This window comes from Oncorhynchus mykiss, chromosome 5 (assembly GCF_013265735.2).
Source record: "Oncorhynchus mykiss isolate Arlee chromosome 5, USDA_OmykA_1.1, whole genome shotgun sequence".
NCBI lineage: Eukaryota > Metazoa > Chordata > Actinopteri > Salmoniformes > Salmonidae > Oncorhynchus > Oncorhynchus mykiss.
This window is the reverse complement of record NC_048569.1, coordinates 49,213,176-49,240,607: the sequence shown is the minus strand read 5'-3', so window position 1 is coordinate 49,240,607 and position 27,432 is coordinate 49,213,176. Positions and strand designations below refer to the sequence as shown.

At 40.3% G+C, this 27,432-nt stretch overlaps 1 protein-coding gene across 1 annotated transcript in view; it reads left to right on the top strand.

Annotated features, from left to right (window-relative positions):
- col27a1a (collagen, type XXVII, alpha 1a) overlaps positions 1 to 27,432 on the top strand; it is a 282,454-nt gene that overhangs the window by 130,381 nt on the left and 124,641 nt on the right. The window contains exons 19-26 of the mRNA XM_036977752.1: positions 2,542 to 2,595; positions 2,691 to 2,744; positions 5,021 to 5,074; positions 5,442 to 5,486; positions 17,455 to 17,508; positions 17,820 to 17,864; positions 17,979 to 18,032; positions 22,647 to 22,700. Of these exons, the coding sequence (XP_036833647.1) occupies positions 2,542 to 2,595; positions 2,691 to 2,744; positions 5,021 to 5,074; positions 5,442 to 5,486; positions 17,455 to 17,508; positions 17,820 to 17,864; positions 17,979 to 18,032; positions 22,647 to 22,700 (414 nt within the window). The remainder of the gene's footprint in view (positions 1 to 2,541; positions 2,596 to 2,690; positions 2,745 to 5,020; positions 5,075 to 5,441; positions 5,487 to 17,454; positions 17,509 to 17,819; positions 17,865 to 17,978; positions 18,033 to 22,646; positions 22,701 to 27,432) is intronic.

Below are 27,432 nucleotides of genomic sequence, written 5' to 3'. Positions count from 1 at the left end.
TTGAATATCTTTGAGTGGCCCAGCCAGAGCCCGGACTTGAACCCGTTCAAACATCTCTGGAGAGACCTGAAAATAGCTGTGCAGTGACGCTCCCCATCCAACCTGACAGAACTTGAGAGGATCTGCAGAGAATAAATGGTTGAAACTCCCCAAATACAGGTGTGCCAAGCTTGTAGCATCATACCATGAAGGCTCGAGGCTGTAATTGCTGTCAACAAAGTGCTGAGTAAAGGGTTCCGAATGCTCATGTAAATGTGATATTTCCGGTTTTTATTTGTAATGAATTTGCAAAAAATTCGAAATACCTGTTTTTGCATTGTCATTCTGGGGTATTGTGTGTAGATTGAGATTTTTTTATTTTTTTATCCGTTTTAAAATAAGGCTATAATGTAACAAAATGTGGGAAAAAGTTAAATGGTCTGAATACTTTCTGAGTGTGAAACATTTCATTGTCAAACACTATCAATATGCCTGATGCACCTCTTCATGTACTACTAACACTTTTGCCATCTTATAGCAACTACTCAAATCACTTCAACAGTTACCAACAATGAATAACTGTACCTAGCTTGAACACCGTCAACACTGCTTGCAGGTTTAATTATTATAATTATTCCTTTTGTTCCGTAAGGCAACATTACAAGGCAAATTCCTGGTGAGGCCTAGGAGGGTGGAACCTTGTATGATGGTAAAAGGCCATTGGCCACACCCTCACACGTAATGCCATGCAAATTGGCCACATGGTGGTGCTATAACAATAAATGTAACAGACACATGCCATGACACGATAACGCTATAACAAGCACATGTTGATATCTCTATATGCAAAAAATTTGCGATTCCCTGATCCACCTCTACGCAGACGACACCATTCTATATACTTTCGGCCCGTCATTGGACACTGTGCTATCTAACCTCCAAACAAGCTTCAATGCCATCCTTCCATGGCCTCCGACTGCTCTTAAACGCTAGTAAAACCAAATGCATGCTTTTCAACCGATCGCTGCCTGCACCCGCATGCCCGCCTAGCATCACCACCCTGGATGGTTCCGACCTAGAATATGTGGACATCTAAAAGTACCTAGGTGTCTGGCTAGACTGCAAACTCTCCTTCCAGACTCATATCAAACATCTCCAATCGAAAATCAAATCAAGAGTCGGCTTTCTATTCCGCAACAAAGCCTCCTTCACTCACGCCGCCAAGCTTACCCTAGTAAAACTGACTATCCTACCGATCCTCGACTTCGGCGATGTCATCTACAAAATGGCTTCCAACACTCTACTCAGCAAACTGGATGCAGTCTATCACAGTGCCATCCGTTTTGTCACTAAAGCACCTTATACCACCCACCACTGCGACTTGTATGCTCTAGTCGGCTGGCCCTCGCTACATATTCGTCGCCAGACCCACTGGCTCCAGGTCATCTACAAGTCCATGCTAGGTAAAGCTCCGCCTTATCTCAGCTCACTGGTCACGATGGCAACACCCATCCGTAGCACGCGCTCCAGCAGGTGTATCTCACTGATCATCCCTAAAGCCAACACCTCATTTGGCCGCCTTTCGTTCCAGTACTCTGCTGCCTGTGACTGGAACGAATTGCAAAAATCGCTGAAGTTGGAGACTTTTATCTCCCTCACCAACTTCAAACATCAGCTATCTGAGCAGCTAACCGATCGCTGCAGCTGTACATAGTCTATTGGTAAATAGCCCACCCATTTTCACCTACCTCATCCCCATACTGTTTTTATTTATTTACCTTTCTGCTCTTTTGCACACCAATATCTCTACCTGTACAAGACCATCTGATCATTTATCACTCCAGTGTTAATCTGCAAAATTGTAATTATTCGCCTACCTCATGCCTTTTGCACACATTGTATATAGACTCCCCCTTTGTTTTCTACTGTGTTATTGACTTGTTAATTGTTTACTCCATGTGTAACTCTGTGTTGTCTGCTCATACTGCTATGCTTTATCTTGGCCAGGTCGCAGTTGCAAATGAGAACTTGTTCTCAACTAGCTTACCTGGTTAAATAAAGGTGAAATAAAAAAAATATATGTTTATATCCCTTGATCTGTTTGACTTCGAATGATGATATTTGGCACACATGCTAAGGGCTATGAGTCTAGCTAATCTGTAAAGTATGGTTAAGTTTAGCCGTATGGGGGGGCTGTTGGAGGCTGTTGGACAGGAACAATCATTAATGCAAGCACATTGGCTTATTGTGGGCATATTGTTTGAGCAAGAGGCTTGGAAAATATTTTTTGAATATGTGCATCCGTAGACGCCATGTACCAAATGTGGCACTGATCAGTCGAGCGGTTCTGGAGAAGAAGACATTTAAAGTAGTCTATATCATAAATAATTGTCTAAAATATTGTATGATCTGTTTAATTTTTAGTTGTGATATTTGGCAAGCATGGTAAGGAGTACAGAAGTAGTGCATCCTTGGGAAATATGTCAAATGTGTGCTGATGGTGGCACAGTGGGCCCACTGCTTGCAGCTTTCATTTTCCTTGCATTTCCCTCCTACTCCCAGGGCAGGCCAGGAGAGAGAGGGTCTGATGGAGTACCTGGCCTTCCAGGAGCAGAGGTAACCACTTACAGTACACATGCACAAATGCATGTACACACACAAGTACACACAACAACAACATAAATATGTTCCCTTTTCTCTCTAAATCACAGGGTTTCCCTGGAGACATGGGGCCTCCTGGAGAGAATGGCTTAGAAGGCCCAAATGTGAGTAAATAACTTTTGTTCTTTTTGGGATCTGTTGAATGTTGGTATGACCCACATGAAAAAATACTAATGCATACTATGGTATAAAAACTGTAGTATTACTGTATTTATATACTATAATATTTACTTTAGTGTTTTTGCAGACTTTACTGAAGCCTAGTATTGTTTTTGCAAACATTTTGCAGACAGTTTACTAAAGTATAAATACTGCAGTATTACCATAGTTAAAAAACAGTAATAGTATTTCAGTCATAACTGTAGTATTTACTATTGTGTTTTATTATATTTGACATAGAAGTGGGGGCTTCCACAAATACTAAAAGAGCAAACTTTCCATAACCTGTTAGTAGGTAGGACTGCAGTCTGAACAGCTTGTTCAGCGCTTCTGCTCTTTTCTGTAACCTGTATGGAACACAATATATGTTCTATACTCAAGGTTGGGTAGGTTACTTTCTAAATGTAATTCATTACCTGTCCACAATTGTAATCAGTAAGGTAACTTTTAGATTACCCAAACTCAATAACATAATCTGATTACATTCAAAAACTTTTAGATTACTTTCCCATTAAGAGGCATTAGAAGACAACAATTTGTGTTACCAATTGAACAACATCTATTGCAGATTAAATCATTGTTAAAGTTTACATAGCTGGCCATTTACGGATGTTACATTTTACTTTATGGGTTGTTTATGTATGCTTCTTCTAACCCATTGCTTTCTACTTCATATAATAATATGTTTAAATTATATCTTTACATTAATATATGTAATTTATAAATCCAAAAATGGATGTAGAAACTCCAGATTACTCCTGGATATCAAAAGTCTGCAAGTTGGAGCATGTGTCCATTAGGCCTATGGATATATTTTTTATCAGCATGAATTAGATTGAGCAATAAAAGACCCACTTTTATTCCATAGGTATGCTAGGATCTGCTCTATGCAGCTGTTGCAAGAGTGCATTTTCACTGGCTGTCCACTGGTTTCAAAAGAATGATTGATATGCAGCTTAAACTTCTTGAATTCAACCCTTATTGGGTTCAAATACACATTTAGACTTGTGAACAGCCATCCATAACAACCACAATCCATAAGGCACAAATAGCTAAATGAGAGAGCAGCAGTGTGATTCACATCAATGCGCTATGTAGATATCAATAATAAGTCATTTCCTTATCGCCATAGATGTTTGATACTCTTTGGATGCCGACAGCAGTCGCACCATTGGAAGACATATTCCTAACTGCTCATAGCGTGGAACTGAGAAAAATGACTTTTATTTACTTTGGTTTCACAGTAACTTTATGCAGTTACTGCTAACATGACCCCGTTTTTCTCCAAAACACAATACAATAGAGGCAGGATACTTGTCCATGTGATTAAGTATGTATTTAATGTAACTCATTTTCGACCTAAATAGCAGTAACTGCCTTTTTGCTTGGTAGAGCAATACAGTTATCTACAGTTTATTACAGAATTGCATTTTTTAGATGTACTTTTAACTGACTAAAACCAAATTGAAACGGTCTAGAAATTGTAATGGACCTACATTTATACAATTTACTGAATGTGTCCAGCTCGCTAATAATCACCGAAAGTAAAGCTAGATAGTCAGGAAGTATGGAAAATTCCAATAATGTTGGATATTTTACTTTTTATTTAACTAGGCAAGTCAGTTAAGAACAAATTATTATTTTCAATGATGGCCTAGGAACAGTGAGGACTGCCTTGTTCAGGGGCAGATTTTTACCTTGTAAGCTCGGGGATTCAATCTTGCAACCTTTCGGTAACAAGTCCAACGCTCTAACCACTAGGCTACCTGCCGCCCCAGGATAGAGGATTATATTACGCAAATGTTTATGCAGAGGAAATATAACACATTTTCAGTGCAGCCCGACGGACCTTGTCGAAGACCAAATGCGTCCCCCAGGGGGAAATTAGTTTGACACCCCTGTTCATAGTAAGAACTACACGATCAACGTATAGTAAGAACAACACGATTGGATACTACAGTGTGTAGTAAGTATTCTATAGTATACTACAAAATGCAATACTAAGTAGTAGTAGACATGATCGAGGGATACTACAGTGTGGAGTATAGTATCTACAGTATGCTACAGAAATCTATAGAATTCTCGAGTAAGTACTGTAGTATTCTATAGTATTCTTTCATGGGGGGGAGACACAGTGGGTGATGAGCATGAAGAAAGTGCCTGCTTTTGGTTGTGATGCTGCACATTCTGCCTTTGTAAAATGTTTTGTAATGTCCTGCAGGGAAAGCCAGGAGTGAGGGGGTTGCCTGGTCCTAGAGGGGTGCCCGGGCTAGAGGTATGATATGATACAGCAGCTTGTTTTATGTCAGGGGTGGACAACCCCAGTCCATGAGTTCTGCTGTTCCAGTGGTTTTTATTGCTCTCTGTGGTGCTCTCTGACCCTGTGGCTGATTGGCTTGGGTCATGGTCAGTAGTCACAAAACGCTGCAAGGACTGGAGTTGTGCACAACTGCTCCTGAAACAACCGTGAGGAAAACCAGCTCCATATACATGTTGTGTCCAATTTATAATGCACTTCTTTTCACCAAGGACGTATGTCACAAGTAGTGCACTATGTAGAGAATATTGTCCCATTTGGGTTGCAGCCACAGTGTTTCATTTTAATAAAAGATAAATGCTAATGCCATTATCACTGTTTTCAGGGAGATGAGGGCCCACTTGGACCACTGGGTCTGACAGGAGTGGAGGTGAGTGGTGATTGGATGAAGATGGGAAAGGGGAAGTGAAGATAGCAGGGATCATTGTGGCTGCCTGTTTTACTTTTAACTGAGCTTTTTTATCTCAGCATAGCCCCTCTGGCTTCTGTAACTCACACTCACTTCTCACTACGCTATGGAATAAATATGTGCACGTGCCTTCGGAAAGTATTCAGACCCCTTGACTTTTTCCACATTTGTGACCCGTTTCAGGAAACTAGACATGTCTCTGGTCACTACTTGACAGGAAAGCCGTTTGAACTTTTATTTATATCTAAATGCGGTTTTTGGCAGAAATGCCTTCTCGAACATTTGAACTTTCATGTGCCTTAACAAAATTGTATGCCATCTGTAAGTATGAATAAAATTGTTAAATTACGAGCCTAGTTGGTTTAGCCACAGAAAAAGTCAGCAACCTTCCCACTAGCCATAATTGGCTGAGAAAATAATTTGGCTGAACATGCTGAGAGATGAGTTTGGATTTGTCTGCCATATAGCACCCGTCTGTCTATTTGAGCTGGTCAGTATGTCTAGGTAATCCTGTCTAGTGCGGCTTTCTAAAAAATGTATCACGTAGTAAAACTGTATAAGTGTTCCTCTCCACTTCCCGGAAGTCCGAGTTTTGAAATCAGTGGAATTTTGAGTATGATAGCTAAGGAGATGGAGAAAACACCTGTTTCCAGATAACATCTTCAAACTAAAGGCAACCATGGCATTTGACAGGAGACGCATACATCCATGATAGTCTAGCTTGCTACATTGTCAGATATTACACATTTCTAATTTCAACAGAAAGTTGTTTAATTTCAAGTTAGTGTACTGTTAGCTAGCTAGCTAACGTTACGTGTATGATCTTATTATTCGTATCTCAGAGCCATTTGCTTGGCTAGCTATAGCCTAATGTTAGCTAGCTAACATTGAACCTGGTTGATTAGCTACCTGCAGATTCATGCAGGGTATGAACATCGTGGGATTATGGTACATTGTTTAACTAGCTAGCTACATGTCTTAACAAAAGACTCCACTATGCAAGTAACCATTTCGGGTTCTTCATAAATACAGTCTTGCCATCTACTCTCATTTCTGAGCACTCTTGCAAAAGGCAGAATTAAATTGTTGCCAGCAGCACAGTTAGTCACCAACACTCTCGGTAACATGAAAACAGCCTAACCAGCTCTGCTAGGGCAAGTGAAATGCTCAGAGTGGGGTGTTTTCTCATTTGTGTCTGGAAGTAGGTAGCAAGCTAGCCAATGTTCGCCAGTTAGCTTTGGTGCTTGACTGCACTCATCGCCCAGATCGTCCAGCTTGCGCTCTGAACGCTCCAAGAGCGAAACGCTAAGAGTTTACAAATGTACAATCTGACTGCATAGTTGCAGTCACCAACACTCTGCATAACATAACAGCCTAACCAGCTCTGCTAGGGCGAGTAATGTCCAGTGAGCTGTTCTCTCATTTGTGTCTGGAAGTAGCTAGCAAGGTAGTTTGGGTGCTTGACTGCTGCTGTTAGGACAGAATGCTCAGATCAACCCTTAAAGAGATGGGTGGGGCTAAAGCTTAAGAGGGTGTGAAAAATGCTGAATTGGGTGTAGACAAAGAAGTGCGCTCCAGTAGTAGTACCAAAATGTTCAAAGGCCATTTTCTCAAAAGGGAGTTTACAAGTTCATCTTTCAAAGCAGAATTACTTCTCCATTGTTCATCAACTGTGGTGTATGATATCATATTTTTGTAGCTCTGAGTCTCTACTTTTATCCAATGTAAAAAGCACCATTTCAATTTTGCTACATAAGACCGATTTGAGCCAGTTGCTAGGCCACTCCAGGACCTTGAAATGCTTCTTACGAAACCACTCCATCGTTGCCCGGGCGGTGTGTTTGGGATCATTGTCATACTGAAAGACCCACCCACGTTTCATCTTCAATGCCCTTGCTGATGGAAGGAGGTTTTCACTCAAAATCTCACGATACATGGCCCCATTAATTATTTCCTTTACACGGATCAGTCGTCCTGGTCCCTTTGCAGAAAAACATCCCCAATGCATGATGTTTCCACCCCCATGCTTCACAGTAGGTATGGTGTTCTTTGGATGGAACTCAGCATTCTTTGTCCTCCAAACACGACGAGTTGAGTTTTTACCAAAAAGTTATATTTTGGTTTCATCTGACCATATGACATACTCCCAATCTTCTTCTGGATCATCCAAATGCTCTCTAGCAAACTTCAGACAGGCCTGGACATGTACTGGCTTAAGCAGGGGGACACGTCTGGCACTGCAGGATTTGAGTCCCTGGCGACATAGTGTGTTACTGATGGTAGGCTTTGTTACTTTGGTCCCAGCTCTCTGCAGGTCATTCACTAGGTCCCCCCGTGTGGTTCTGGGATTTTTGCTCACCGTTCTTGTCATCATTTTGACCCCACGGGGTGAGATCTTGCGTGGAGCCCCAGATCGAGGGAGATTATCAGTGGTCTTGTATGGCTTCCATTTCCTAATAATTTCTCCCACAGTTGATTTCTTCGAACCAAGCTGCTTACCTATTGCAGATTCAGTCTTCCCAGCCTGGTGCAGGTCTACAATTTTGTTTATGGTGTCCTTTGACAGCTCTTTGGTGTTGGCCATAGTGGAGTGGGACTGTTTGAGGTTGTGGACAGGTGTCTTTTATACTGATAACAAGTTCAAACAGGTGCCATTAATACAGGTAACGAGTGGAGGACAGAGGAGCCTCTTAAAGAAGAAGTTACATGTCTGTGAGAGCCAGAAATCTTGCTTGTTTGTAGGTGATCAAATACTTATTTTCCACCATAATTTGCAAATAAATTCATTATTTTTTATTTTTTTTTTCTGGATTTTTTTTCTCATTTTGTCTATCATAGTTGAAGTGTACCTATGATGAAAATTACAGGCCTCTCATCTTTATAAGTGGGAGAACTTGCACAATTGGTGGCTGACTAAATACTTTTTTGCCCCACTGTATATCTTTCAACTATGCTGTGATGTTTGTGAGTTGAAGATAAATACTTTTACTAAGAGTGTTAGTATATTAGTAATTGACTGACCTGGTCCCCCCAGATCTCCCAACAGTACTATTTCTAGGGTAAATTTTAGATCAATGTTATGCATTTTCAGCTATTCCTGAACCTGAGACCAAAAACAGGCTACATGAGGGCAATGACAAAATAAATGGTATATCATCTCTTTGTTAAGTGTTGCAGTCATTTCAGTTGCTGTAGTAGCTGACGTGTATAGTGTTCAGTCATCTGCATACATATACACACGGGCTTTACTCAAAGCCAGTGGCATGTCATTAGTACAGATTGAAAAAAGTAAGGGGCCTAGACAGTTGCCCTGGGGAATTCCTTATTCTACTTCGATTATGTTGGCAAGTCTTTCATTAAAGAACACCCTCTGTTCAACAGGTAACTCTTTATCCACAATATAGCAGGGGGTGTATAGACGTAACACATACGTTTTTCCAGCAGCAGACTGATCGATAATGTCAAAATCTACAATGAAGTCTAACAAAACAGCCCCCACAATCTTTTTGTCATATATTTTTCTCAGCCAATCATCAGTCATTTGTGTAAATGCTATGCTTGTTGAATGTCCTTCCCTGTTAGCGTGCTGAAAGTCCGTTGTCAATTAGTTTACTGTGAAATAGCATTGTATCTGGTCAAACACAATTTTTTCCAAAAGTTTACTAAGGGTTGGTAACAGGCTGATTGGTCAGCTGTTTGAGCCAGAAAAGGGGGCTTCACTATTCTTAGGTAGCGGAATGACGTTTGGTTCCCTCCAGGCCTGAGGGCACACACTTTCTAATAGACTTAAATTGAAGATATGGCAAATAGGAATGGCAAAATCGTCCGCTATTATCCTCAGTAATTTCCCATCCAAGTTGTCAGACCCCGGTGGCTTGTCATTGTTGATAGACAACAATACTTTTTTCAGCTCTTCCACACTCACTTTAATGAACTAAAAATGACAAAATTACCAAATAAAGATGTGCCAAGCTTGTAGCAACATATCCAAGAAGACGCAAGGCTGTAATCGCTGCCAAAGGTGCTTCAACAAGGTACTTAGTAAAGGATATGAATACTTATATAAATGTGATATTTCAGTTTTTTATTTTTTATACAATTTGAGAATAAAACATTTATTTAAATGTGGACAAAATGTGGAAAAAGTCAAGGGGTCTGAATACTTTTCGAATGCACTGTATGTCTGTGCATCAGGGTTTGGGGTCAATTACATTTCAATTCCAGTCAATTCAGGAAGTACTGAAATTCCAATTCTCTTCAATGCTTTCCAATTAGGAACATTTGGAATTGGGTCTACTTTCTGACTTGAAATGGAATTGACCCCAACTCTAGTGTGCATTTGTAAATGTACAGATTTGTGTTATTGATAAAGTAAGCACTCTAAGTGCATCTTGATGTTATTCTACTTGTGTTTTATGCTGAGTCTCTGAGCTCTGATGTTGTCCAGACCGTCTTCATTCTGGGTGTTTAACCTTGTGTTACACTGAATTTGCTCTGCAGAAGTAGAGTAAAGGTAATCTATACCCACTCACATACTCAGTCCTACAGGCTAATTCACATTCAGCTGAAAAGCCTGTAGTTCTGAGAACAACGGAACACTGGCTTCATGTCAGCAGCTCTGCAGCATCTGCCCAGTTATGTATCACAGAAGAGCTGGCACATAGAACCAGGTCTGAGCTGTATAGACTGAGTTGAAACCGTGTGCAGCTGACTTTGGACTCCAGTGGAACTGAGATCAGACAATATGATGAGGTGATTAGCTGAGTCAAGTGTGTTAGTGCTCGACTGAACCATAAGACTGCACACCTGTAGCTCTTAAAGGCTATGAACACCGCAGTTTAGGTTGACTGACCAGGTTACAGGTTTCTCATCCTCAACGTAGCCTAACAGGTAAGAGCATTGGGCAAGTAACCGAAGGGCTGCTGTTTGGAATCACCGAGCCGGCTAGGTGAAAAAATCTATCGATGTGCCCTCAAGCAAGGCACTTAAGTATAAGGTGGTGATAATTGCTATGTCCATTGCCCTGTTTTAAGAAACTCAAATTAATCAAATGTTCTTTATTATTAATGTGCACAGGTATAAACGGTACAGTGAATTTCAATATCAATAATCAAATGCCAAATATGAAGTAGAATATACAGCATGATAAAATGTGTGGAAGTAGTAAAGTGAGAAGTGACTTGGTATAACAGCTTAAATAAATAGTACTAATAAAAAGTAACTTCAGGTACCTGTGATACAAATTGTACTTCTTTCTGAAACACAAGTAAACAATGAATTTGACGTTGTAATGTGGTCTAATTGTAGACATGACATGTTGCCATGTTTTCCTCTCAACCATTGTTTTTACAGTGCATGGTATCTTATTCCTTTCCCTTTCTTTCCATCTTTGTTCTCTCTCTTCTTGTCTATTAGGCCCCTTTTGTCTGTCTGTCTCTCTTTCCCATCCTGTCTCTCTCTAAATCTCAGGGGAAGTGGTGTTTGTCTCGTCCTCTCCCTATGAGTGATCTCTGGCCAGGTGCCACAGTGCTTTGCTCATGTGCTTCACTCAACCATCTGTCTGCTTTCCTCAGTACTCTCTGGTTCACTTTCTCTCTCGAGCAACTGTGGTCAACCCAAGAGGAACGTGTTGTGACTTTACTTTCATTCATCTGATGACTGTTATTTATTTAATCAACTAACTATGTTTAATTGTTACCCGATTAAATTAATAATGTAACAATTAACTGATTAAGACTTGGCTTAACACAGAGGTTGTTTTAAGAGTTACCATCTTTCGAATGAAACCCTAGAAGGTATATACAGTTGAAGTTGGAAGTTTACATACACCTTAGCCAAATACATTTAAACTCAGTTTTTCACAATTCCTGACATTTAATCCTAGTAAAATAGCTTGACTTTGTCCTTTTGTCCTTAAGCCATTTTGCCTCAACTTTGGAAGTATGCTTGGGGTCATTGAACATTTGAAAGACCAATTTGCGACCAAGCTTTAACTTTATGACTGATGTCTTGAGATGTTGCTTCAATATAGCCACATAATTTCCCTGCCTCATGATGCCATCTATTTTGTGAAGTGCACCAGTCCTCCTACAGCAAAGCACCCCCACAACATGATGCTGCCACCCCCCTGCTTCACGGTTGGGATGGTGTTCTTTGGCTTGCAAGCCTCCCTCCCCCTTTTTCCTCCAAACATAATGATGGTCATTATGTCCAAACCATTTCTATTTTTGTTTCATCAGACCAGAGGACATTTCTCCAAAAAGTACCATCTTTGTCCCCATGTGCAGTTGCAAACCGTAGTCTGGCTTTTTTTTATGGCAGTTTTGGAGCAGTGGTTTCTTCCTTGCAGAGCGGCCTTTCATGTTATGTCGATATAGGACTCGTTTTACTGTGGATGTAGATAGTTTTGTACCTGTTTCCTCCAGCATCTTCACAAGGTCCTTTGCTGTAGTTCTGGAATTGATTTGCACTTTTCGCACCAAAGTACTTCCATCTCTAGGAGACAGAACGCGTCTCCTTTCTGAGCGGTATGACGGCTGCGTGGTCCCATGGTGTTTATATTGGGTACTATTGTTTGTACAAATGAACATGGTACCTTCAGGTGTTCGGAAATTGCTCCCAATGATGAACCAGACTTGTGGAGGTCTACAATAATTTTTCTGAGGTCTTGTCTGATTTCTTTTGATGTTCCCATGATGTCAAGCAAAGAGGCACCGAGTTTGAAGGTAGGCCTTAAAATACATCTAATTGACTCAAATGATGTCAATTAGCCTATCAGGAGCTTCTAAAGCCATTACATCATTTTCTGGAATTTTCCAAGCTGTTTAAAGGCACTGTCAACTTAGTGTATGTTGACTTCTGACCCACTTGAATTGTGATACAGTGAAATAATCTGTCTGTAAACAATTGTTGGAAAAATTGTGTCATGCACAAAGTAGATGTCCTCCGACTTGCCAAAACCATAGTTTATCAATACATTTGTGGAGTGGTTTAAAAACGGGTTTTAATGACTCCAACGTAAGTGTATGTAAACTTCCGATTTCAACTATCTATTACATTAAAAAACAGTGGTCTTATTAATCATTACCTCTTATCATATCATTCTAAACAATCGTAACCTCATGCATCTGCAAAAAATCCAACCGTACTTATGATTCAGTACTACACAAATTGGTTCAATAATTTATTTATTAGCTAACTAAATGGGAAAACAGGATAACACACACTTAATACATGAGAAAACAGTCCCTAGCGGACTGCTTAAAATATGGCAGCTTGTTACTCAGCAAATGAAGAGGGTGGGGAAGAGAGGGAGAGAGAAAAAGGGACACTTATCGTCGATAAATTTCAGAACTATTCTCACAGTAATAATATAGTTTGCACACGAACCGCCACCCGTTTGAAAAAAGAAATCATGAATGCATTGGTTTGCCGTTTATCTCTTTAGGAACCAGCCCTCCTGAGGAAGTGTGTTGGCCTTTCAGAGGCAAACTTGTATGGCTCTGATTGTCTACTGTTGTTCATTCTGGAAGAAAGCCATCCAGCTGTGTCGACGGTTCCTATTGGTGATGAGCATAGTAGGATAGTTCACTTAGATTAGCTGTACCAGTGATTGTCTTAGAGGAGTTTGTTTTCCCCTTCGTGTCGGTATTCAGGATTCGGACCACTTTGGACATTTGCTGCACCTCGCCTTCTTTCTGGTATAAAGGAAGGTGAGTTTATTTCTTCACCACGTGTTGAGGTTCCAACCATTTTAAACGTGTAGCTCCCGCCTCACATTTCGTGGTCTGGAGGTTGATTTCTCTCCCAAGCCTTTATTGCACTCTGGTCAAAAGGGGCCGGTTCCGTCAGTCTGACTCGCTCTCTGACCTCACTCGTGGCTACTAACTACAGTGGTTCTTCCTTTAAAAGTTTTGGCGTACTGCAGCAAAGCTTGCTTGGTGCCGCAAAATTCTATGGCACGTTATTTAAGTATCAGCCATTGTTGCCAGAAAGACGCAATTTATCACAATCTGCCACTATCTAACACAAACGGTCGCGGCATAAGCTCAAAACTTTTAAAGGAATAACCATTGTATGCACAGTTTATAGGAGATTATTATTTTACCTCCTAAAATCACATTCCTTTCAACGTAAAGTATGGAGACTTTCATACCTGTAGTGTAAATACTTTTCAAGTTACAGTATTTCCTCCATAATCTTTTTAGTGACAACACAAAATAAAAACCAATGTGAAATTAGTTTTCTATAGATAATCTCAGACCATTCCCCCAGTATTCACTTTTAAATGTGTTTGAGTTTAGGCGGGGAAAGGGATTTTACTGGAGGTGGAGAAAGAACCCCCTGTCTCATGTAATTTACAACAGTGTGTGAACTGTCAATCAGGCCCAGTTCCCTCCTCCCCTCTTCTGTGGGTGAGAGAAGGTCTGGTTGTTGTCAACCATTGCTATGCTGATCTGACCTATTGCGATCCTCACAGGACAGTCATGACAATGTTTATATAAATATTTTACCAAGCCATACAAATTCTCATGTTACAATGAGAATCTCCTTTTACACTCAGCAAGTGAATCACAGTTTGACTTGCGAAAGACTCATGAAAGGTGTCTAAAGACCCTCAATGGCATTACATTATTATTACACTGTAGGATTGTTAAGTGATTTAATGCCATTGAGGGTCTCTTAGAGTACTTGGACACTAACTTTTCTGACCCTGAGTTACTGCTGTAAAACACTTACACTGTTCCGAAGCCCTGTGAATTACTCTCCCAAATTACACAAATTGTTGAACATCACTTACTCACTGAACACTTGTAGAATCTGTCTTGAACATTTCAACCAGTGCAGCTAGTCCCACAATGAGAGCAAGACCAGCAGACTGACTGCTGCTATGGAAGCACATAGACGGATCATGTCTTGAATCAGTTCCTACATAGATCCTTTGTGCTAATATATTTCTATAGTAGGCCTTGGAGCTCTACAGACAATTTCTTCGACCTCATGGCTTGTTTTTTGCTCTGACTAGCACTGTCAACTGTGGGACCTTATATAGAGCAGTGTACAGTGGTTCATCCTTTAAAGGTTGCAGTGTACTGCAGCACAGCTTGCGTGGTACTGCAGAATTCTATGGCACGTTATTTAAGTGTGAACCACTGGTACCAAATGAGAAGCATTTGATATGCTTCAATAGTGGCTGTATTAGATATTTTAACACCTTTTTTTGTGAACATAGCATATGGGACTGATTTTAAGAAATGTCACTTAATTCATTTGCTTAATTTCTTCACCCTAATAGTATAATTGTAGTGTAACCAATAACCAAACAGGGATTCAGTGAAAATAAAAATGATTTATCAAGACCAGTCCCCATTCTTGTCTCAGGTGCTGAAATAGTTGTAGGCTATTGCTTCAAATCATATTGCTTCTAACTTCAATAAGCTCTTAAGACCTACACCACTTTTAACAGCACATTACTCAACACTAGTGAGACTCATGTCGCCTATGGTAGGACTACAGTATATCGAAAAATATGACATGACTCTCCACCAATAATTACATATAGAGGATTGGAGGATTCTAAATTCAAACTAAAAGACGCCTCATGGGTCTTCCGGTGGCAGCCGGCACAGGTATCTGTAGCAGCGCATTTTGCATTGCGATGCAGTGACATAGACAGCTGCACCACTGGGTAGGCCCCATCCACAAAGTATCAAAATACAGAGAGGTTTTGGTAAAGGTAAATTGTCCTGCTAATAGTCCATAATGGGCTATTATAAAACTGTACATGGTGTCCAGGTCAGGATAACCAAAACATTTATTTTATAATGTTTGTGCGAGTCACTCAGCTTTATGTTGGTGCCGGGCTATATGACTGTGCCATCAACTTGTTAATATATAACGATATTTTGGAGGTTAATTCATTTTTACAGAAAACAAAAGTGAGCGATTGTAATCTGAATAAAAGCCAAAATAATATTTGTAAAGGCCAAAACATTTATTTCTGTTTTTAGGGGGAGAGAAACGCTGGGCCAATTGTGCGCCGCCCTATGGGACTCCCAATCACAGTCGGATGTGATACATAATAATAATAATTTTTGTTGTATTATTTGTTTGTCTTTTCTGGTGGATTAAACTTAAATCGCAACCAATCACGGCCGGTTGTGATACAGCCAACCTAACTAAGAAATACATTTGACGATATAATTCTCCCTAACCTCCTTCTAGGCAAGTCTATTGTCCAGCTACCTGCTGGTAGCCATAATGGTGCTGTAGAACGTGTGTTTTGAAAGAGTATTTTCCAGTAAGCAACTAGTAATTCGTTATGGATCCATAACTAAATAAACATCGGCATTTTGAAAGAGTATTTGTATCATTATTGTATTAACGAAAGCATAAAGATGCCATTATTATTAGATACATTGTATTAGTTTGAACGTGCAGACTGGCACTTAGAACATTTCCCTAGTCAGCGCCATTATTAATACAATGCCCCTTAGTGTTGCTCTGTGCTACTCAGTGTGGTGGGGTAGGGCTCCAACCCCCCTCCCCCATGGGCTAGGTCTGTCTTCCCCATGGGCTAGGTCCGTCTTCCCCATGGGCTAGGTCCGTCTTCCCCATGGGCTAGGTCCGTCTTCCCCATGGGCTAGGTCCGTCTTCCCCATGGGCTAGGTCCGTCTGTGCACGGCTTTGCAGCCCATCCCATGTCCCCTGCCCTCGTGCCATGAACCTCGCACGCTTTCAGTGGATAAACTGGAGAACTGCAAGGCAATCCCATTGTGCGCCACTCGGGTGCCATGATCAATATGACAAATCAATATTGTCCTGCTAATAACAGGGTTAATAATATATATGTGAGAATATCTAAGGGGCTTTTATATAATTCTAAATTAATAATAATAATAATCACTTTGTTAAAAAAATTATATTTTGGAGATTATTTATTTTTCAAATAACGTAAAATGAGCGAGAAAAAGGCAATTTTTGAACATGGGGTGAGACATTGTTACTAATTTATAAATAAAGCTAGTTTGCTATTTAGAATAATTTATTTCTGTTTTTAGAGGGAGAGAAACCAAAAACCTACAGTCATCTCATGGGTCTCCCAGTAGAGGCCAGCACAGGTATTGCACCAGCATCTGTAGAAACACAGCTTGCACTGCTATGCAGTGTCTTAGACCGTTGCACCACTCAGGCACTGTACAGCATGGCTTGTCGGGAGTGGGCCACACAACTACAGTAAGAGCAAAATAATAAAACCTTTAGCGTAACAACAGTTTTAGTAAGTAACACTGAAGTCGTGCACAAGTATCAGTTTCTATTTAGGTTTATTGTCGCCCATTCATTGTCAGTTAGACACAGTAGGACCCATAAGCATAATCAGTGCTCTAACTCCCCCTTGCGCTGGGCTGAAGCCATGAAGTGGTGACACAGGGTGCCGTACTAAACCACAAATTGCCTCTAAGTTCTGCAGCATGTTCGCAAAACTTTTAGTGGAGCAACCACGTATGCCTTTTACCAAATCATGTCAAATCAATTGAATGTACTACAGGTGGACTCCAATCAAGTTTTAGAAACATCTCAAGGATGATCAATGGAAACAGGATGCACCTGAGCTCAATTTCAAGTCTCATAGCAAAGGGTCTGAATACTTATGTCAATAAGTTATTTCTGTTTTTTATTTGTAATACATTTGCAAACATTTCTAAAAACCTGTTTTCACTTTGCCATTATGGGATATTGTTTGTAGATTGATGAGGAAAAAATTATTTAATCAATTTTTGAATAAGACTGTAACATAACAAAATGTGGAAAAAGTCTAGGGGTCTGAATACTTTCCAAATGCACTGTATGTGACCTGCTGGGAGTGTTACCACTAGACCACAGGCTCTGCACATTGAGTGGTCAACGGTGGGCTATGTGTTTTGTTCAGGGTAGAGTCGGCATGAAGGGCTTCCCTGGGAAGATTGGAACGGATGGAGTGAAGGTGAGGACAGCTGTGGATTACCTCACATACTTGACCTTTTCATACATTGATGCTAACATTTTACTCTTCTAATCGCACACACGCAGTGAACAGAAACTATGTCTATGAGAAGTTGGCGATTTATTTATGCTGATACAAATTTAGAAGAGTAAAATGTTGCCTTTTATATCTTCCTCCAGTAATTATTACATTCAATATGCTGTATGGAATATAAAATACATTAGACTGTTCAGCATATTGGCTATCGATTTTGGGTATTCTTCCTTGTAGGTACAGTAAAAAATAAGTAACTATGCTATTTGTTCTCCTAGGGAGAGCTTGGTATCACCGGGAAGGTTGGAGGCATGGGTGAAAGGGTAAGAGTTTTCGCAAATACCTAGTGTTATGGCCACTGGTTGTTTTATTATTAACACAATAATACTAATGTTAATATGAACTCCCTTTCTGGCTCTGTTTGTGTTGTTTCACAGGGCCTGGTTGGCTTTATTGGGCCTGTTGGAGAGACTGGATTGGCAGGGGAGAAGGTAAGACACCCCCATCTCTCAACTGTTATTGGGTGTTTATTTTGGGTGTACATGTGTGTGCCTACCTGCATAGGGGTGTATGTCTGTGATCACCATGGTGTATTTGAGTGTCTGAGTTCCAATATCTGACCGTTATCTGATTGTCCTGGATGTTGGTGCCCTATAAACAGAAAATCAAAAAAAGATGTGGATTCAACGTACAATTGTAAGGGAACCGGCTTCAATAGGATTGTGAGTTTGCTGTACTTTGTTTATCAAATGTTGCGCAAACTCACAATCCTATAGAAGGCTTGACTGACAACATGAAAAGGATGAGTGGTTATCGACATGGCCAGAAGGAATGTTTTGTAATGATTCTGAACGGTCTTATAGCTAGCAACAATGACAAGAAGCTGTCAAGTGGGGAATTGTAAGGGGCTCGTTTCTGCTAGTTTTATATTGTTATTGATACCATCTCTTGTTTTGAGGTGTTTTGACTGATGTCATGTCTATGCTAATATGGCAAAAATGTGCTAACTAGCAAACCAACAACTGTGCTCATTGTGCAAATGTATTTATGTTTTCAATAAACCTTTTGGAGACAAAATATAGTTAACATTTTGCCAACTACAGTGCCTTGCGAAAGTATTCGGCCACCTTGAACTTTGCGACCTTTTGCCACATTTCAGGCTTCAAACATAAAGATATAAAACTGTATTTTTTTGTGAAGAATCAACAACAAGTGGGACACAATCATGAAGTGGAACGACATTTATTGGATATTTCAAACTTTTTTAACAAATCAAAAACTGAAAAATTGGGCGTGCAAAATGATTCAGCCCCCGTAAGTTAATACTTTGTAGCGCCACCTTTTGCTGCGATTACAGCTGTAAGTCGCTTGGGGTATGTCTCTATCAGTTTTGCACATCGAGAGACTGACATTTTTTCCCATTCCTCCTTGCAAAACAGCACGAGCGCAGTGAGGTTGGATGGAGAGCATTTGTGAACAGCAGTTTTCAGTTCTTTCCACAGATTCTCGATTGGATTTAGGTCTGGACTTTGACTTGGCCATTCTAACACCTGGATATGTTTATTTTTGAACCATTCCATTGTAGATTTTGCTTTATGTTTTGGATCATTGTCTTGTTGGAAGACAAATCTCCGTCCCAGTCTCAGGTCTTTTGCAGACTCCATCAGGTTTTCTTCCAGAATGGTCCTGTATTTGGCTCCATCCATCTTCCCATCAATTTTAACCATCTTCCCTGTCCCTGCTGAAGAAAAGCAGGCCCAAACCATGATGCTGCCACCACCATGTTTGACAGTGGGGATGGTGTGTTCAGGGTGATGAGCTGTGTTGCTTTTACGCCAAACATAACGTTTTGCATTGTTGCCAAAAAGTTCAATTTTGGTTTCATCTGACCAGAGCACCTTCTTCCACATGTTTGGTGTGTCTCACAGGTGGCTTGTGGCAAACTTTAAACTACACTTTTTATGGATATCTTTAAGAAATGGCTTTCTTCTTGCCACTCTTCCATAAAGGCCAGATTTGTGCAATATACGACTGATTGTTGTTCTATGGACAGAGTCTCCCACCTCAGCTGTAGATCTCTGCAGTTCATCCAGAGTGATCATGGGCCTCTTGGCTGCATCTCTGATCAGTCTTCTCCTTGTATGAGCTGAAAGTTTAGAGGGACGGCCAGGTCTTGGTAGATTTGCAGTGGTCTGATACTCCTTCCATTTCAATATTATCGCTTGCACAGTGCTCCTTGGGATGTTTAAAGCTTGGGAAATCTTTTTGTATCCAAATCCGGCTTTAAACTTCTTCACAACAGTATCTCGAACCTGCCTGGTGTGTTCCTTGTTCTTCATGATGCTCTCTGCGCTTTTAACGGACCTCTGAGTCTATCACAGTGCAGGTGCATTTATACGGAGACTTGATTACACACAGGTGGATTGTATTTATCATCATTAGTCATTTAGGTCAACATTGGATCATTCAGAGATCCTCACTGAACTTCTGGAGAGAGTTTGCTGCACTGAAAGTAAAGGGGCTGAATAATTTTGCACGCCCAATTTTTCAGTTTTTGATTTGTTAAAAAAGTTTGAAATATCCAATAAATGTCGTTCCACTTCATGATTGTGTCCCACTTGTTGTTGATTCTTCACAAAAAAATACAGTTTTATATCTTTATGTTTGAAGCCTGAAATGTGGCAAAAGGTCGCAAAGTTCAAGGGGGCCGAATACTTTCGCAAGGCACTGTATCTAAGCCAACCCTTCTGTTTTGTTCCATAGTTGTGCATGCGTCAGTTTTGTTGTTAAACAACCAACCGGTCTATTGCAGCTGGTTGCCCTACAACTGTATGTTGAATCAACCTCAATGCCATTGTATTAAACAAACACACAATCCTATTGCAGCTGGTTGCCCTACTAGTGATGTTACATTTGATACAGGAGCTCCAAGTTATGCATCGGAACTGATAAGAATTTTACTTCGAAGCAGTGTGCTGACGCTTGTATCATTTTATCAGAAGCACGTGATCGATTCCCGAAGCTTAGTTTTGTAGAACAATCACCAGATTGCTTTGGTTTCGGGTAGAAGACAAAAAGGCTATCCTGTGTGTGTGACGTCATCTATAATAATTTTGCTGTTCTAAATTATTTTGACTAACAGGTGCCATTTAGTGTGTTGATCAAAGCCTTGAGTAATGAACCTATTTGACACAATTGGCTCGACATGTTCAAGCTTCGTTGCCCCATCACTATGCCTTACAATTGTATGTTGATTCAAACCTCAATGCTAGTTTGCAAAGTTATGTGAAATTCCTATTTGAGACTACCGAAATCAAATAAGCTGGAACATTCATCTCAGTAACGGGTGCAAAAAGTCAAACTACTAACAGGTTGGATTAGTTTAGATTTTTTATTTATACTGCACAAAAATATAAACTCAACATGCAAGCATTTTCAAAGATTTTACTGAGTTACAGTTCATATAAGGAAATCAGTCAATTGAAATCAATTCATTAGGACCTAATCTATGGATTTCACATGACTAGGAATACAGATATGCATATTTTGGTCACAGATACAGTACCTTAAAAGGTAGGGGCATGGATCAGAAAACCAGTCAATATCTGTTGTGACCAACATTTGCCTCATGCAGTGCGACACATGTCCTTCACAGAGAATTGATCAGGCTGTTGATTGTGGCCTGTGGAATGTTGTCCCACTCCTCTTCAATGGCTGTGCATAGTTGCTGGATATTAGCGGGAACTGGAATACGCTGTCCTACTCATCAATCCAGAGCATCCCAAACATGCTAATTGGGTGTCATGTCTGGTGAGTATGCAAGCCATGGAAGAACTGGGACATATTCAGATTTCAAGAATTGTGTACAGATCTTTGTGACATTTGACAGTGCATGCTGAAACATGAGTTGATGGCAGCGCATGAATGTCACAGCAATGTGCCTAAGGAGCTCAACTTGCCATCGATTAAAATGCTATTTTATTCATTGTCCGTAGCTTATACATGCCCATACCATAACCCCACCGCCACCATGGGAAACTCTGGTCACAACACATTCTCTAAAATGACGCTGGAGGCGGCTTAAGGTAGAGAAATAAATTGATCAAATTATCTGACAACAGCTCTGGTGAACATTCCTGCAGTCCGCATGCCAATTGCACATTCCCTCAAAAGTTGAGACATTTGTGTCATTGTGTTGTGTGACAAAACTGCACATTTTAGAGTTGCCTTGTATTGTCCCCAGCACAATGTGCACCTGTGTAATGATCATGCTTTTTAATCAGCTTCTTTACATGCCATCATCTTGGATTATCGTGGCAAAGGAGAAATGGTCACTAACAAGGATGTAAATAAAAACTAGAGAGAAATATGCTGTCACTTTCTGACCTTAGTTCCTTTGTTATGTCTTTGTTTTAGTATGGTCAGGGCATGAGTTGGGTGGGTTGCCTATGTTCTTTTTTCTATAATTTGGGATTTTCTGTGTTCGGCCTGGTATGGTTCTCAATCGGAGGCAGCTGTCAATCGTTGTCGCTGATTGAGAATCATACTTAGGTAGCCTGGTTTCACTTTTGAGTTGTGGGTGTTTATTTTTCTGTTTCAGTGTTTGCACCATTCGGGACTGTTTCGGTTTTCATTTTGATTCTCTTGTTCTTTTGTATTTTGTTTTCATTAAATCATTATGGATACATACCACGCTGCATATTGGTCCGATTCTTGCTACTTCTCATCAGAAGAAGAAGACGAGAATTGTTACATACACTTTTTGTGCATATAGAACATTTCTTGGATCTTTTATTTCAGCTCATGAAACATGGGACCAACGCTTTACATGTTGCGTTTATATTTTTGTTCAGTGGATGTTGTGTAGCATATGATTAATCAACCAATACAGTACATGCAAAAACACAGGTATTGAAACCTACAATAGAACATGCTGGGAAATATGATGATGATGGGTGTGGTTTTGAGTGGTTTTGAGAAAACATGTATTTGTAATTTTACTCAACTTCTTGTCCTTCTGAAGTCCACACAACTCAAAGAATAAAGCTGATTAAGCAATGGTTAAGTTGGCGTGTTTACAGTGTATGATTGTGTGTGTTTTCTAGGGGGATCGAGGGGAGATGGGCCTGCCGGGACCTCCTGGAGAAAAGGGATCAATGGTAAGATAGAGATGTGAGGAGCTTGTGAGGAGCCAGAGATTTTTGAGAGTCCAAGTGAGGGGGTACGAGGGGTGGGGCCCTCATAAAAGTGAAGTTGAAAGTCAGTCCTCTAAGATTGTTTATGTAATTCCCATGGGAATAGATGGTCCTATTGAGAACATACATGTACGTACGCACACGCACGCACTCTCTCACACATACACACACAAGATGTGTGTAAATGTCTAGCTGACAAAGTAACCTGGCCAGTTCAGAACTGCCTTTATTGATGATCTCACATGAGTCTCTGAGGCAGCTGAATACTGTTGAGTGTGCACGTCTGTCTGAACCGCAGCCAACAGCTATGTTACACACACACACACACACACACTGTAACAGAAAACTGTAACAGAAAACTGTAATTTCTAGGGATATTTTGGGTATTATAAACAGTAGAATACTCTGAAACGTTTTACAGTGGCATAGTGTAAATTATGGTGCACTGTGGGAAAATGTTGTGGGTGGGGAAATAAATTGCTGTATTTCCAATGATTAATTGGAACGCCGACTGCGATTCAGGCCTAATCACCCAACATCTGTGCCCAACCTCACTAATGCTCGTGTAGCTGAATGGAAGCAAGTCCTGGCAGCAATGTGGAAAGCATTCTAAGAAGAGTGAAGGCTGTTATAGCAGTAAAGGGGGCACCAACTCCATGCCCATGATTTTGGAATGAGATGTTTGAAGAGCAGTTGTCCATATACTTTTGGTCATGTAGTGTAAGAGCGACTGCTAAATGACTAAAATGTGAATACAACTTCAGACACTTAACCTTTTGTTTGGTCTTCTTTCACGTTTTACAACTTTATTTAATTCCCATACCTGTTTCAGACATGCATGACAAGTTAAGACAGGATAGACAGCAGACGATTTTAAAGTCATTTCCTACATACTCTTATCCCTGTCAGTCCTTAAAGAGAGAGCCCTTGCAAGGTTATGATCGTTTATGGGAAATTAAATGGTGCCTGACTTTATATAGGATGACCAGTCTGAGTGGATAATATGAATGGAAGTCAGCCATCAATCATATTGAAACAGTTTCCGGGTTACCTGCTGATTGCAAAGGGAATCCTTTGGGGCTTGACTCGTGCATGAATATGAGGAGACTGTCAGCTGCACTAGAGCCTCTGAAAACAAAAATTGAAAAAAAATAGCAGTATAAAAGGAAAAACCTGACCAGCACGTTGTCTCTGTCTCTCTCTCTCTCTGTCTCTCTCTCTCCCCGTGATGCAACAGACATGTTCACCACAGTGCGTTAATCACATTAATGTGACGATGTGTGTAGCCAGCCACCACCATTACTTTTCATATTCACTCTCACTGTGTGAATCCCCATCCATTTCATACCCTCAATGACTGCTTGCCAATTGGCACCATAGTCTCTACATGCACTACTGTTGACCAGAGCAAGGTCATATGATATAGGTTCCCATCTGGGACACATTCAATAAACCTTAACACCCTTCCTAGCATAACTGGGAGGAATAGTTTGCCATGAGTTTTAAAGTACAGTGGCAAGAAAAAGTACGTGAACCCTTTGGAGTTTGGAGTTACCTGGATTCCTGCATAAATTTGGCATAACATTTTATCTAATCTTCATCTAAGTCACAACAATAGAAAAACTCAGTGTGCTTAAATTAATAACACACAAATTATTGTAAATGTCTTGTCTATATTGAATACATAATTTAAACATTCACAGTGTAGGTTGTAAAAAGTATGTGAATCCCTAGGACATTGACTTCTCCAAAAGCTAATTGGAGTTTGGAGTCAACTAACCTGGAGTCGAATCAATGAGACGAGATTGGAAAATTTGGTTAGAGCTGCCCTGCCCCATAAAAAACACTCACAAAATTTGAGTTTGCTATTCACGAGAAGCATTGCCTGATGTTAACCATGCCTCGAACAAAAGAGATCTCAGAAGACCTCAAATTAAGAATTGTTGCCTTGCATAAAGCTGGAAAGTGTGACAAAAGTATCTCTAAAAGTCAGTCCATGGTAAGACAAATTGTTTATAAATGGAGAAATTATAGCACTGTTGCTACTCTTCCTAGGAGTGGCCGTCCTGCAAAGATGACAGCAACAGCACAGTGCAGAACGCTCATTGAGGTTAACAAGAATCCTAGAATGTCAGCTAAAGAATTATAGAAATCTCTGAAACATGCTAACATCTCTGTTGATGAGTCTACAATACACAAAACACTAAACAAGAATGGTGGTCATGGGAAGACACCATGGAAGAAGCCACTGCTGTCCAGAAAAAACATTGCTGAACATCTGAAGTTTGCAAAAGAGCACCTGGATGTTCCGCTGCGCTACTGGCAAAATATTCTGTGGACAGATGAAACTAAAATTGAGGTTTTTTGGAAGGAACACACAACACTATGTGTGGAGAAAAAAGGCACAGCAGACCAACATCAAAACCTCATCCCAACTGTAAACTATGGTGAAGGGAGCATCATGGTTTGAGGCCTGGACATCTTGCTATCATCAACTGAAAAATGGATTCCCAAGTTTATCAAGACATTTTGGATGAGGTTATTGCTGCCGACGGAAGGTCAACCTGTTATTAAATCCAAGGGTTCACATACTTTTTCCAACCTGCACTGTGAATGTTTACTCGGGGTGTTCAATAAATAAATGACAAATTATAATTGTTTGTGTGTTATTAGTTTAAGTGTTTGTCTATTGTTGTGACTTAGATGAAGATCAGATCAAATTTGATGACCAATTTATGCAGAAATCCAGGTATTTCTAAAGGGTTGACATACAGTGCCTTGCGAAAGTATTCGGCCCCCTTGAACTTTGCGACCTTTTGCCACATTTCAGGCTTGAAACATAAAGATATAAAACTGTATTTTTTTGTGAAGAATCAACAACAAGTGGGACACAATCATGAAGTGGAACGACATTTATTGGATATTTCAAACTTTTTTAACAAATCAAAAACTGAAAAATTGGGCGTGCAAAATTATTCAGCCCCCTTAAGTTAATACTTTGTAGCGCCACCTTTTGCTGCGATTACAGCTGGAAGTCGCTTGGGGTATGTCTCTATCAGTTTTGCACATCGAGAGACTGAAATTTTTGCAAAACAGCTCGAGCTCAGTGAGGTTGGATGGAGAGCATTTGTGAACAGCAGTTTTCAGTTCTTTCCACAGATTCTCGATTGGATTTAGGTCTGGACTTTGACTTGGCCATTCTAACACCTGGATATGTTTATTTTTGAACCATTCCATTGTAGATTTTGCCTTATGTTTTGGATCATTGTCTTGTTGGAAGACAAATCTCCGTCCCAGTCTCAGGTCTTTTGCAGACTCCATCAGGTTTTCTTCCAGAATGGTCCTGTATTTGGCTCCATCCATCTTCCCATCAATTTTAACCATCTTCCCTGTCCCTGCTGAAGAAAAGCAGGCCCAAACCATGATGCTGCCACCACCATGTTTGACAGTGGGGATGGTGTGTTCAGGGTGATGAGCTGTGTTGCTTTTACGCCAAACATAACGTTTTGCATTGTTGCCAAAAAGTTCAATTTTGGTTTCATCTGACCAGAGCACCTTCTTCCACATGTTTGGTGTGTCTCACAGGTGGCTTGTGGCAAACTTTAAACGACACTTTTTATGGATATCTTTAAGAAATGGCTTTCTTCTTGCCACTCTTCCATAAAGGCCAGAGGGATTTCCTCCTCTTCCAATATGCAGCGTGGTTAAAGTTCATGGTTCTTTAATCAGAGAAAGTATACATGAACAGAATACAAAACAAGAATGGTTAATGGTTCCTTAATCAGAGAAAGTATACATGAACAGAATACAAAACAAGAAATGTGAAAACCCGAACAGTCCCGTGTGGCACAAACACTGACACAGGAGACAACCACCCACAAAATACCCAAACAATATGGCTGCCTAAATATGGTTCCCAATCAGAGACAACGATAAACACCTGCCTCTGATTGAAAACCACTCTAGGCAAACATAGACTTACCTAGACAACTACACTGAACACAACCCTATACAGTTCCTTGCGAAAGTATTCGGCCCCCTTGAACTTTGCGACCTTTTGCCACATTTCAGGCTTCAAACATAAATATATAAAACTGTATTTTTTTGTGAAGAATCAACAACAAGTGGGACACAATCATGAAGTGGAACGACATTTATTGGATATTTCAAACTTTTTTAACAAATCAAAAACTGAAAAATTGGCCGTGCAAAATTATTCAGCCCCCTTAAGTTAATACTTTGTAGCGCCACATTTTGCTGCGATTACAGCTGTAAGTCGCTTGGGGTATGTCTCTATCAGTTTTGCACATCGAGAGACTGAATTTTTTTTCCCATTCCTCCTTGCAAAACAGCTCGAGCTCAGTGAGGTTGGATGGAGAGCATTTGTGAACAGCAGTTTTCAGTTCTTTCCACAGATTCTCGATTGGATTTAGGTCTGGACTTTGACTTGGCCATTCTAACACCTGGATATGTTTATTTTTGAACCATTCCATTGTAGATTTTGCTTTATGTTTTGGATCATTGTCTTGTTGGAAGACATCTCCGTCCCAGTCTCAGGTCTTTTGCAGACTCCATCAGGTTTTCTTCCAGAATGGTCCTGTATTTGGCTCCATCCATCTTCCCATCAATTTTAACCATCTTCCCTGTCCCTGCTGAAGAAAAGCAGGCCCAAACCATGATGCTGCAACCACCATGT